This window comes from Orbicella faveolata, unplaced genomic scaffold (assembly GCF_042242905.1).
Source record: "Orbicella faveolata isolate gen_17 unplaced genomic scaffold, um_ofav_v1 contig_1, whole genome shotgun sequence".
Lineage (NCBI taxonomy): Eukaryota > Metazoa > Cnidaria > Anthozoa > Scleractinia > Merulinidae > Orbicella > Orbicella faveolata.
Genome location: NW_028301536.1, coordinates 16835198 through 16847500, shown reverse-complemented (window position 1 = coordinate 16847500; position 12303 = coordinate 16835198). Strand labels below are relative to the sequence as shown.

Genomic DNA, 12303 nt, shown 5'->3' with positions numbered 1-12303 from the left:
CTGTCATTTCGCACTTTTTTCTGAACGCCAGATAGTAATATGTGATTGTGAAGGATGTGAAACTGTAATTATTTTTCTTGAAAGTCTTCTTATCGAGGACTAGAGGCCGGAAAAGATCATATAGTTGGTATGTTTCTCAAAAAGGTTTTATTTAAATTTGCACGAGCACAATATACTATAGGGAACGAATTTTATCCTACGATTGACTGTTTACTGACCATTCAATTCAAGACATTCGACATGCGATGACTCTTTGTCCAAAGCAGTCACCTCCCAGTTTTCATCATTAAAACGATCCTTTGTTTGCGTATATTTAATTATATTCTTATATAAAATATTATTGAAAAAAGGAAACAACCCTTGTTCTTCGACCAGTCACGTGGCGAGAAAAACTTGCTAATAAAAAAGTTTACAAGTTAGTTAAAATTAATTTTTTGTCAAATAGGCAGTTTATCATATCCAACTGATAATTAACTCAGGTTAAGAAATGACAACAATGAAAGGCTGATCTGAATCTTCAGCTGTCTGAATCGTTGTTGATTTTAGTTGTCGCTTAATTGCATAGAAATTAATCCAGTTCGCAATCCGTGTATGATGGCGTGACGAATGACGTCTTTTAATCAGCACATTTTGGTGGCGCCTGTCTCAACCACTTTATCAAAGGCATGCCCCATTTCAAAGAAACACATGAGATTTTATAGCTCCCAGGTTTAAATGATGTACGAAGGGCAACCTGGAAACATTGAACACTGTTTTATTTCAAGTGATGATATTATCCCAAAAAGATATCGCTTGAAAATCGACAAAAAAATGACGAAAGTTTCAACATCTAACTTTCTTACATGTATATTGATTACGCATTTGAAAGTCTAAATCACGGTGATTGGCGGTGTCCTCGTTTTTGAGAAAATCCAGCTCAGCCTCTGCAAGGGTGTGGCTTAGTCTCAACGTCGATCTGATGGTCATGTGGCAAGCATGCCACGTGATTACCTTCTCAATGGCATCAGTTTATGTCAATTGCCAATTGAGTAGCCAGAAGCTGCACATTAGGGAAACACGGAAGGCTACACTGACTTACAGATTGCACCACCAGTCCTGTTGTTTCTTGGAGAACACTTACCCAGATCTGACCCGCTCGTGGAAAGTTGCAACAGCATCGTACTGGCTTAAAAATAAATGCATGGCTCTCCTCTAGCCAGATTACTTTTGTGTTTTAACCGTGGCTTTCGGATCTTTCGTCATAGGGTCCCTTCGTGCCCTGCCTTTAATTGATGACGAGCGTCGTCCCCATTTATCATGAACGACGAACAAACATGTTTTGCAGTAGCTCAATAATACCGTGTCGAATGTGTCTCATCTTCCAACAGTAAATAACCGGGTTCAAAGATAAATTAAGGAACACCACCGAGTAAGCACAAATTGTCAAACCTTTTACAGTTTGTTCTACAATAGCATTTTGTCCAGACATTGTCATGGCAAAAGAACTACAAACCTGCGGCACAAAGCAAAGCAAAGACACGACATAAATGTAAAATGTACCGTGTGCAGATTTTTTTTACACTTACCAAATCTGACATTTCACCATTCTGTGCTACTGGCTGTACTTGGAGAGCCTGGATTTTATTTCTGTGGCTTCGAACAGCCACATATATCTTGCTGTTGGCACCATACATAAAATTCCAATGACGGCAAAAGCTACGAGAATAATGTTAGCTGGAATGCACGTCGTAATTAGTGAAAGAAATGCACAGAACATCCAAACTGAGATCACCACTGCAACAACTCGATTGTAAGTGACGAGTTCTTGGTATCTTAGATGAAGATAGATTGCCATGAACCTGTCCACACTTATCAGCATAACGCCAAAGAAAGACGCAAAGGAAAACAATGTTAAGATAATGGCGAAGACGGTGTAGACGGTACAGTTTGGACTGTTCTGTTGTAACCACTTCGCACACAACGCAACGGCAAAGGGCTGGCAAAGTAAACCAACACCAAGATCTGAAACAGCTGAACGCAGGAGTAACGTTTTCAAAGGCTTCTGCAATGAAGCTGTTTTCCTCACCGCCTGAATCGTTATGGCACTGAACACGACGGTTGTATACGATAAAAGAGCATTTAAGACACAAGCAACAACGTAGGGTGAATAGAGGCGTTCACCGTCGGACTTGGAAAGTTGAAATTCCTCAAAAAGGTCACAGAAATATTGTTTCAATATTTCAGCCGGACCATGTGACGAGTTAAAGATAGTTTCTTGTGCAAATTAATGTTATGGATGACACTTTTTTTTTTCTTCTTTCGGCGAACAGCAGAATTCTACCAGAGATGACCAGTAGTTGAGAATTAATTCATAAGAAATCCTTCCATTTGAAGCTACCTTTCTTTTTGCACTTTCTCGACTGTGCATGAGGTTGGAATTGAACTTTAAAATGCTTTCATGATTACCTTTCTGGGCAGAGCTTCGCGAAACTTCGTTTCAAATTTCCATTCCTTTGTTTGGACAAGGAAATTCAATTGAGCGAAAAGTTGTTTAGTTAGGCCTTTCAATTTTTAGTGTCCTCAAGCAGTGTTTATGATTAAATTTAAGGAGTCACCCGCAAATCAAAGAAAACTGCGAGGTTTCGGTAATTAATTTTACGAAATAGAAAGCGCATTGATGCTCGACAAGTCAGGAAGAGAATAGGCATTGTTATAACAGAAACGCAACGAGTTTCTAGTTTTTTCCTTACACAACTCTGTTGAGCAGGATAACAATATCTCTTTTACACCTTTTAAAAGCTTCATCAGTTCGAAAAATCGCTATTCAGTGCCATTCTTCCCTGTTATAACTAATGATACATTTCGTAGTAACTAATCAAGGTCCAGCTCTCAAAAGTAAATACGCTCTCCTTAAACATATGTTTTTCTATGAAAAATTTTAATTGATAACTGACATAACTGCCCAGGATCAACAAAATACACGCTTTGTGACTTAAAATAAATAAGTATATACTGGACAATGGTGATGTTTCAGTAGTAGTTACTTCTGGAGTCGCTTTGATTAAAAACAATATTTCGCTCTTTTTAAATAATTTTCAGGAGAGAAAATCGTTGATTTTAGTTTTAACTGAAAAGTATAATTGCTCTTGCGAGCGCTTGCCAGCTCGTAAAGCTTTGAGCCTTGTACGCAACTATCTAATGAGCTGTTCAGTTATGCCACGATTTTCCTATTTTGAGTTTGTTTGTTTGTTTTATGTAACGGCAGCGACGATTTTAAAAGTTATGTTTTTTGATGGTGGTGGTCGGCTTTTTCATCAAATTCTTTGATCCAACCCATACAGCCTCAAAATAGTTTGCCCGATGTGATTATCTGGATGATTAGCGGCTCCACAAGAATTGCCTACCACAGGATACCAGCCTACCATGTTATGTTCTCACCCAGGGAGGAGGCCTGTGGTAAATATTGTGGAAAAACAATCGAGATCGACATGAAGGTATCTCGTTATGATCTATAAAGTTTTCCTCTTTCTCCATCCAGCGTATTAATGTTATTAGGAAGTGTTTGGTATGATGTCGATCACTTTTTACGTTATCAAACTCTGTTTTATGATGACTGGTTGTAGGGTTACCAATGTGTACTAGACATTTCCTAACTCTCGTAACTCGTATCTTGATGAGTAGCGGTTTTGGAAAGAATTCTAAGCTATTAACCTTAGACTTACCTTGTAAACCCAGCCAGCTAGATATTTCCCTTTTCCTTCTTTGTCTTTTTAGTTTGTCTGATTGCATAGTGCAACCAGCTGTATGTCCTGTATGTATGAACCCTCATATTTATCACGTGTATTACTAAGGTCCTGACTCTTTCTCTGTTGCTTTAGTATCCCGGTAAGAAAGCCCTTGATATCGCAGACCACCCAGAACTGCCTGCGGTCGTCCGCGTAGAGTTATGGCTTGGCCTCGAAAGGCATCAGATCAATTGGACTGCACGTGAACAGAGCGAAGGTGAATTTGGTGTCTTAGCAGAAACGGTGAGTTGACAGGATGAACTTCGACACCCTTTCTCTTGTCACTTAGTGGTAAGGACTGTATGATCTATCCTTATTGAGGACCAAATTGAATTTAAAGTTGCAAATGAAATGTTAAAAACTGCGTCAATATAGACTTTGACTCCTTAGACCCAAGGTATTCTCGGTCCAGGAGATTCTGGACTCTATCGTAAGTGATGACGTCAGGTCGGATGATGTAAATCAGTTGCTGCTCGGGATAATGCCGGTTTTCATGCGACGTCATCATTTTTCAAAATTAAAAAATAACTAATCCTACATTACTGAAGTTTTAGTTTCATCAGATATAAGACCCTAGCTAAAACCTTGACGTTTTATGGCGTTTAAGCTCGACAGAGTTCCTCATTTTTGTTACAGCGGACGTTTGAATTTCCAATTTATGCGTTGTGCGACATTAAAATAGCGGCCAAAGAAGGGTCTCGCGTAGGTCAAAAGAGGACTTATTGCTCAAGTTTTTGCTAACTGAACAGTTCTTGCACTTTGTGGGAGCTCTAGATGATTAGCAAAACTCAATGACAGATGTGTCTGTTACTTTGCGGCCGCCATGTTGATGCCAGTCTGAAGGGCACGAACATGGCGTCTCCATACAAAGGTCTATAAATTTGGGTGAAACACTTTTCCAAATAACGCAGGAATGAAAATCTGCACAGACCTAAATATTTGCGAGTTTTGTTTTATATATCAATCATATATCATATCCCAAATTCTTGACTTAATTTATTGAATGGTTACGTTTTTTATTTTTGATGGCGTGACAGTGCAAACCACCAATTTCGTTGTCTCCCGCAATAATAATCATGATATCGACCAAACGCGTTCGATTTTGGACGTTTATAGACCTCTTTGTTTCCGTCCATAAACTTGCAAAAAAAAAAAAAAAGAAGTTAGTCAATATTCAGCCAGAAAAATCTCGGTCAATAATTAATTGTTGTCAATTCATGAAGGTAAATAAAGATTCCACCAGTGGTGGTATCCTCTAAGTTTGTTTTGAATTATTACTTAGAGTAGGTACATACATTTTCTATCCTCGCATAAGGAAGCTGTGATTGAAAAGCATATTAACAACTTGTAGTAACAAATAAGCAATTACTTTCACTGAAGTACGCAAACTTGCGACCGGCTTTCTGACTGAAGGTGACTTTTCAGTATCGGTTAAAACTGATGTCATATATTCCATTGCAGTACGAGAACGAAGTTAAAATTGGCTTCTGGACGAAGAAAGCGCTTACAAGGCCAGGATTTTCTAATGCCAGTGGAGAGGTATGAACTTTTTCCTTGATAACATTATTGTTGTTGTTGTTTGTTTAAAATTACATTGTTTTATTTCCTTAGTTATCTCATACCGTGCTATCAATATACTTATTTTCACTTTGTCTCTTATTAAACAATTTCATACCATTAGTTTATACCATCATTCTGCATTGTGAGCCTATAACCGCCTATTAATTATCGCAATTATCCCTCTAAACAGCTACCGCTACCAAAGAAAAGTTTCCAGGCTCCTGAAGGTTGGGCTTTCGAGGGAGACTGGTACATTGCGCCTGAAATGAGGTCAGCTATGTTGATAACTCTGTACATGTACCACAACTTTTTTCTATCCTGAAAACATGCAACCTTGTTCCCAGGGTCTTTTCCCTGGCTTGGGGGTGGGGCGGGAAAAAAGGGCCTTTTCCCCCCCTCCCCGCCCCCCCCTCAAGTCAGGGAAAAGACCCTGGGAGCGAGGTTGAAAAACACGCACTTGGCTAAATTTTCAATGCATCTTACATGATTCACCAAACGAAAAAGTAAATAGGTAGGTAAGACTAATTAAAGTTACAATTTTGTTTGATAAGAATTCTAGTAAGTATGTAGTCAACACACTTAACAGTAAGATGCATAAATATGCCAACTTAAATTTTCTAAAATTTAAGGTGGCTCTGAACCCCCTCGACAGAATTTTAAGTAATAAGCACTAAGAGCTAAAATTAAGGGTGCTTTTAACAGGTGTACTGTTGCTATGGAAATATATTATGTCATTAAGAGAAACAAGATGTGTTCACCGACGATTGTTCATTTGTGTACCAATATTGTAAAACAACTTGAAAAAGAGTGGTAGTATAGACCATTCAATGTTTAATTGCCGGAAAGTGATGGAAATTTTTGCCCGTCACCCCTGAGTCTGCGTGCGCGCGGACTTGCAACCAAGTGGCGTGCAAAAAAAGTGTTTAGCGAACTCAATTCTGTAACGAGTATGTTTACATAAAGTGCTAGTCTAGTTCCCGCCTCGTGGATCACGTAAGGCAGCTTGTGTGGTTGGCCAAGTTGTAGTTTTGATGTGCTGCTTAGTGCAATAAAATCAGTTTGTTTTGGGGACTCTGTCGTCTATCCGCCTGTCGTTGCAAATTCAAGGCAATTTTCTTCCACTCTCGTGATCCACCTGTCTGACTGCTGTACCTGAGAGGGTATCCGTCTGCGAACAAGCCTGATCAATTTTGTTTCCAGTAAATGGTCTTGTAAGCCACTGTATTACAGGAATTGTTCTAAATGCTGCCCGAAAGGAGCGCATTCGCCAAGCGTAAAGAAACTGATTAGTGGCAGAATTGAGCAAAAGGAACAGGTATTGCAAATCTCTGAACCAGTGAATAAGAACACAGTTACACGTGCTGCACAAGTTGATGACATAGATCATCACTAGGGAAGGTACAGCGCAAGTTAAAAACGAGATGATTATTAAGAGAAACGAGACTGTGATCTTCTTTTCTCGTTTCATATGTTTCTGTCGGTCCCGGCTGCTTCGAATGTGCTCAGAGTTCTTGTCGTGTTCTTGGAGACTGTGATAGATCCGGTAGTTAACGAATAAGAGGACACCAATGCTGACCACAACGGCTGTGTTGGCAAATATGAAGGCCAGTAGGTAGAAGCCAACAGCCAGGTAGAGAAGAGGAAGACTGAGAGAACATATCCACAAAGCCACAGATGTGGCAACTGCACTGGAAATCTTGCCTCTTTCGATGCGGTTTGAAGTCGCTACTTGATACCTGTTGACCGCTAAAGCCATTAAGCTCAAGACAGATGCTGTTGAAGTCATAAAATATGAGGTGTACACCACCCATCGTACACCCAGCACAGGGTGTTTTAGAGCCTCGTTTGCGTGATAGCCTACAAACACTGGCTCTGTCACTGCTCCGACAATCAAATCTGCAATGGCGAGGTTAAGAACCAGGTAATTGAATGGAGTCTTTAGGTTTCTTGTTGGATTCCAAATTACAGCCCAGCAAATAAGTAAGTTACCAGGTACTGTTATGATACACAGAATAGCAGATACGGTCGTTGTAGTAACAGAAGTTGCCAATGGCGCCCATACTTGTTCGCAAAGGTTGGACTGAAATGTCATCGTGAAACAAAGAGGTTTCTAAAGGACAAAAATGAGCAATAAGTTTTTAGCTTAGTAGGTTTCTTTTCCATTCGCTTAGCTAATGTACATGAGGTCAAGCTACGTTTTGAGACTGATTACTACTACTCCAGTTTGCCTCCCTTGTCAAGGGAGGCAGTGAGAGCCTGGGATCAACATTGGGTTAAACTGTGTCACAAGTGTAAGTGCTCCAAATTCAACCAATGAGAGTTCTCGACTTAATTGCGACCATGGCAAGTTAAACGCAGTAAAGTTCAGTTAGATTGCTGGCTTCAGTCTTGCGAGTTTTAATTAAAAAAATAAGTAATTTAAAATTCCCATCTGCCAGAAACGCCGGTTAAATTTAATTTCTTTGAGCCTGTGTATAGCCGCCCATTTTCCTTTAACTTTTCTGATAGACAATGGTCGACAGCTGCAAAGTAGGTAATTAGAATTTGGGCAATACCTGACAGCAAACACAGGATTTTAAAGAACACTACAATGATCACGACTTCGAAACGTCGGGTCTTAAAAGATATACCTTTTATATACAGAATCCTAGAAACAACGGTCTACCATTGCTAAACATTTTTTAAAAAGTGCGCTGAAGGTATTAAAAGAGTGGATGCATGCACAAGGTTCAGGTATCTCATTTAAAACGTTTGTCAGACGTTCTCAACTTCTGCTTCGTGGCAACAATTGCTCTCCCGTCAACAATTCACGTAATATCTGTATTTTGATGTTGTAATAGCAATTTCGAGTACGAGCGAAGGAACTCAAATAAAATTCAGGCTCTGATTTGACCAAAATGTAGCAAATTACAGCCGTCAAATTTCGTATGGGCTTAATGGTCGATTTAGTCAGTCAATGATTGGGGAGCATATAAACCTTGGGCGAATTAATTAAACACTTCTGGATTGAAGTCTGACTTTTTCACGCATCTGACTTTGCACTGAAATGTTATTGATTATCGAGATGCCTTTTACGCTCATCATGGATCACTATAAGGGGAAGAATAAAAGCCTACTTGAAAATTCAAAACTCCACAGGAAGATGTAATACTGTACGAGGTAAGTTGGAAAATAAGGCCTTCCTCTTCGAGCAGCTTGCGCGCACATAAAAGATTTGAATTTAAGTTCATTTGGTCCATTTGTGCTACCATCTCTTCATCTTCCTCAGGTTTAACTCGGAAAAAGTTAATTTTGAAGTCAATTTTGCGATGTGAAAAGATTGATACCGCAATTAGCACCCGTATGAGAGAAAAATCAATTTGTAAGTCAAACTAGGTTATTTTTCCTGCAGGACCGGCAATATCATAAACTATTAGTCTGCTAGTTGTTGGTATAACCCATGCATTCAAGTGTAATTAAAGGCATGATGATAGATGCGAATTAAACGGAAATAATTACTTTTACGAACATTTTAACCTAAGATGCATGTTTAGAGTTTAATTTTTCATTTCGATGTTTTAAATTAATGTAAAAACCTTCATTCTGGTGATATGCACGGGGTGTCAACTTTGTAGTCTCTATGGCAGCAGTTACTGTTGTTAAGAAGGGGACCCGATCGAGTTAATGCATGTAAATAATAAGTAACCTTCTCTGAGCACTGAAAACATTGAAGAAGACAGAATATTTATAGCAACAATGACGTGCAAAGCGAAAACAAACGGATTGTCGACAATGAGTATCGACAATGAAAAATTGGTCAGCAATAATCAAAACGTTATCTTAAAACTCGTCACAATGATCGAATTCTTTTCGATTAACAATGGATTGCAGCCAACGATGTTTTTACATAAAGCGACGCCAGCTTTCAAGCAGAATTAAACAACCGCAATCAACTGCTCGGAAGAAGTTGAATTTTGATAATGACTACTTAAGAAACCAGAAAAAACGTTGTTGGCTTTTTTGCTGCCCTTATTTTAGAGTTCATCTTAAAAATTACTATATACGCAAAAAGAATAAAACACTTGCCCCTAAAACGCCAAAACTCTTGCATTTCTGATAGCTGCCTTTGAGCCCAGAGAGATTGTAAGGGAGAGCTTACTCAGAGGAAGACAAACGCTTCCTGCAGGAATAGAAGCGGAATATTAGATATTGAATACTCTTACAAAGTAGTAGTATGAGATGTTGAATAATTCAAACTCTTCTAACTCTTACAACCGGCAACAGAAAAATAGAGGGAAAACCCATGACCACACTAACACAGATTAGAAAATCCTTAAATAATCGGCTCAAAGGAATAAAGAGTAGTCTTGGAAATGACTTCCGGAATTCAAAATATTGTAGCTCTATAGTCTCTCTATTTCTCCTCGACTCAAAGAGAAATTTACAGTTTGAACACATCTTTTGAACTCACCGCTACTTCACAAGAAACCGGGACAAAAATTTTAATTTCTTAGAAGATTACTGAGCCTGCAATGTAGCCCGACGTGTTACAAAATCCTCGAATTAGTCCGTTTGCGATCTATAACGTCGGTGCAGACTGTCTGGGACGCAGGGTGAAGGAGATAAGTTACCCTTTTAGAACTCCTTCCTTGAATTAAAATGTATTTTACGTGTGCTTAACGCCAATGAATGGTGCAAATACGTCAACTAAGTTAATAATCTCTATCATTTTGCGCCGCATTAGTAGAACTAACGTACCTGAATAATGAGATGAGTTTTGTGAAAGTCCAAACGTTAATGGCTAAATTTAACAAGACGTGGCTAATTTTACGCGTGTTTCTGTTAGCATGCTGTTAGGAGTTCCTTGACACCTGCGAACCTCTTGTTTCTTAATTAGGAAAATTGGCTTTTGCGGGAGAGGGTAGCTGAAGTGATGTAGGCAAACAAAACTGAACTGCCATTTAACCGGATGATCAACAATGTTTTGGGTCTCTTATAATTTCAAATAACCAAAGGGCCCATTGTCGGAGTATGACAGCAGTTTTTCTATCTTCAATAACAATACATCTCACATAAACAACTGTCGCCATAATAAGCCACGTGAACTCCGCATAAATGAACGAAAATACCGTAATAATTACACTGAATCTTTATTCTGTCCAATAAGCGCCCACTCTACAAAAAGTAGTCCCGTGTGATTATAACTTTTCATTTGAAAACGAAAAAAGAAAACCGAACAAAAGAAAAAAGAAAAAAAACAATAAGTGCCACTTTTCGAAGAAGGAAGTTTTATAATACTTCAATAAGTCTTCCTTTATCAATATCCAAGTCGCTATTCCAGGGCAGGTAGCGCTCTATTTTCAAAAGGCTGTCATTTTTATTTTTTTAAAATTTTTAATATTACTTTTAATCTGAGCCGACACAGGACCGTCATATCACAATTAAACTTGTATTCTTGGAATTCACACCATCACTATTGTGAAAGAGCTTCCTCCTAAATGTTTTCTAGCAAACGTGTGAGGTAATTTGAATAAATTGATAATATCATGTTAGGCACGGATGTTTATTTGAACAGTTCAACGTCCAAACCCTATTTCTAATTAACACTCTCTCTAAGTTCCCAAAATTAAATTGTCGATCCACGCGCAAATTTCTAAATCACACGAAGAGCTTACATTTGCTACATGTTTCAAACAACCTCCTTTTCTTAGCTATATTTAAACGCATCAGATGAACTCGTCTCAAAACGCTGGAAAGAAAGTCATTTCTTTTTAAAAATTTCAATGGTTCTAGCTTGCTAGTTGGTGTCTTTCATCGCATGACAGCAAACGGAAGAAAGAACTCTTGATAACGTTGTATTTAAATGTAGAAGGCTATGTTGCAAAGAGGAGGAAAGAAGTAAAAAAATGCACATATTTCTCTGAATTGCACATATCGCTTAATCGCTTTTGTCACTCCATTTGTTTATGCCATTTTTACAAGACTTATGACACAAGTAAAACGGGAAAGGTACCCCGAGTAGGGTCGTAGCTACAGTAACAGGCTAGCCTTCCACGACGAGCCCTAAGAGCGTCTGCGTGGGAGGTTGGTAACAGGCGAGCCGAGGCTGAGGATCTTGTGCAAGGCTATGCGTTAATAATAAGCAGATTTGAAGGAATTAAAAGTCTTTTTTCTGATAACACCAAGGTAAAAAAATTTGTCTGGTTTCGACCTATCGACCCCTGCTAGTTTTTATTTATTTATTTATTTATTTTTTCTACGCTAGAATTCGATTCGATCGCATGTCTTGTCCTGTCTCGGCTACGATTTGACTGTGAAATGATTTAAGTGCTTGATTGTTAAAGATGATACCTGATTGATCGATCCCTGAAGCGTTGTTTCCTTACGATCAATTGAAAATTTACAAGGGGATCCTCCTCGCTTTGAGCCTTCAATTTGCCACATGTGTGCTAAACCTGACACCAAAGTGATATCTTGTTCTCTACATGTTGACATGGAACGCGAGTAGCCTACCTGTTCTGGATAATGCTCAGCGTGGGTTCAGTTTCAGATAAATAGATTCCTTGCTGATGTTTATGTGACCCACTCTCTCTTCATGTTGCTGGTTCGAGGAGAAATAGGATCGACGAGATATTCTTCTTTATTCAACTTCCTATGTTATTGATGTTTCTCTTTATGTTTGAGGACATATCAGCCATCGAAGATGCATGAAGTAGTAATTTGCACCTGTTCCCTGCCTATGATATTTCTTTCCACAATCAGTAACAAACGGAAGCAATCGCTTTTCGTTTAGGGTAAAAAAATAAAAAGTAAAGAAAAGTAGACACCTACCTTAATATATATTCAGTTGAAAAGTCTTCAACCTTTGAGCTTTAGTTTTGTTTTCAAAATCATCCGTCTCTCCAAAGAGTCACCGGAAATGTTACGCTGATTAAACGAGGTTCCTGTCAATAGGAATAATTGTCATTTGGCGGACTCTGTTGGCAGCTGTTTGCTTCAA

At 38.7% G+C, this 12303-nt stretch overlaps 3 protein-coding genes across 3 annotated transcripts in view; 1 reads left to right on the top strand and 2 right to left on the bottom strand.

Moving 5' to 3' along the window:
* LOC149118257 (adenosine receptor A3-like) overlaps positions 1 to 2562 on the bottom strand; it is a 3735-nt gene extending 1173 nt beyond the window's left edge. The window contains exon 1 of the mRNA XM_089292539.1: positions 1 to 2562. This exon is cut by the window's left edge and continues 1173 nt beyond it. The gene's annotated coding sequence lies outside the window, so the exon portion shown is untranslated.
* The window catches only part of LOC110045778 (myoferlin-like), a 63183-nt gene that overhangs the window by 26630 nt on the left and 24250 nt on the right, over positions 1 to 12303 (top strand). Inside the window, exons 28-31 of the mRNA XM_089292465.1 lie at positions 3321 to 3473; positions 3858 to 4007; positions 5226 to 5303; positions 5515 to 5594. Of these exons, the coding sequence (XP_089148591.1) occupies positions 3321 to 3473; positions 3858 to 4007; positions 5226 to 5303; positions 5515 to 5594 (461 nt within the window). The remainder of the gene's footprint in view (positions 1 to 3320; positions 3474 to 3857; positions 4008 to 5225; positions 5304 to 5514; positions 5595 to 12303) is intronic.
* Positions 4860 to 12114, bottom strand: LOC110045709 (adenosine receptor A3-like). Its single transcript, XM_020751328.2, has 2 exons — positions 11817 to 12114; positions 4860 to 7434 (listed from the first exon to the last, which is right to left on the bottom strand). Exon 2 carries the CDS (start codon positions 7414 to 7416, stop codon positions 6427 to 6429), a length of 990 nt encoding a protein of 329 aa, XP_020606987.2. The 5' UTR covers positions 7417 to 7434; positions 11817 to 12114; the 3' UTR covers positions 4860 to 6426.

Bases quoted from the DNA above. Each gene is read 5' to 3' on its own strand.
- LOC110045709 (XM_020751328.2), bottom strand. From the start codon at position 7,416: ATGACATTTCAGTCCAACCTTTGCGAACAAGTATGGGCGCCATTGGCA.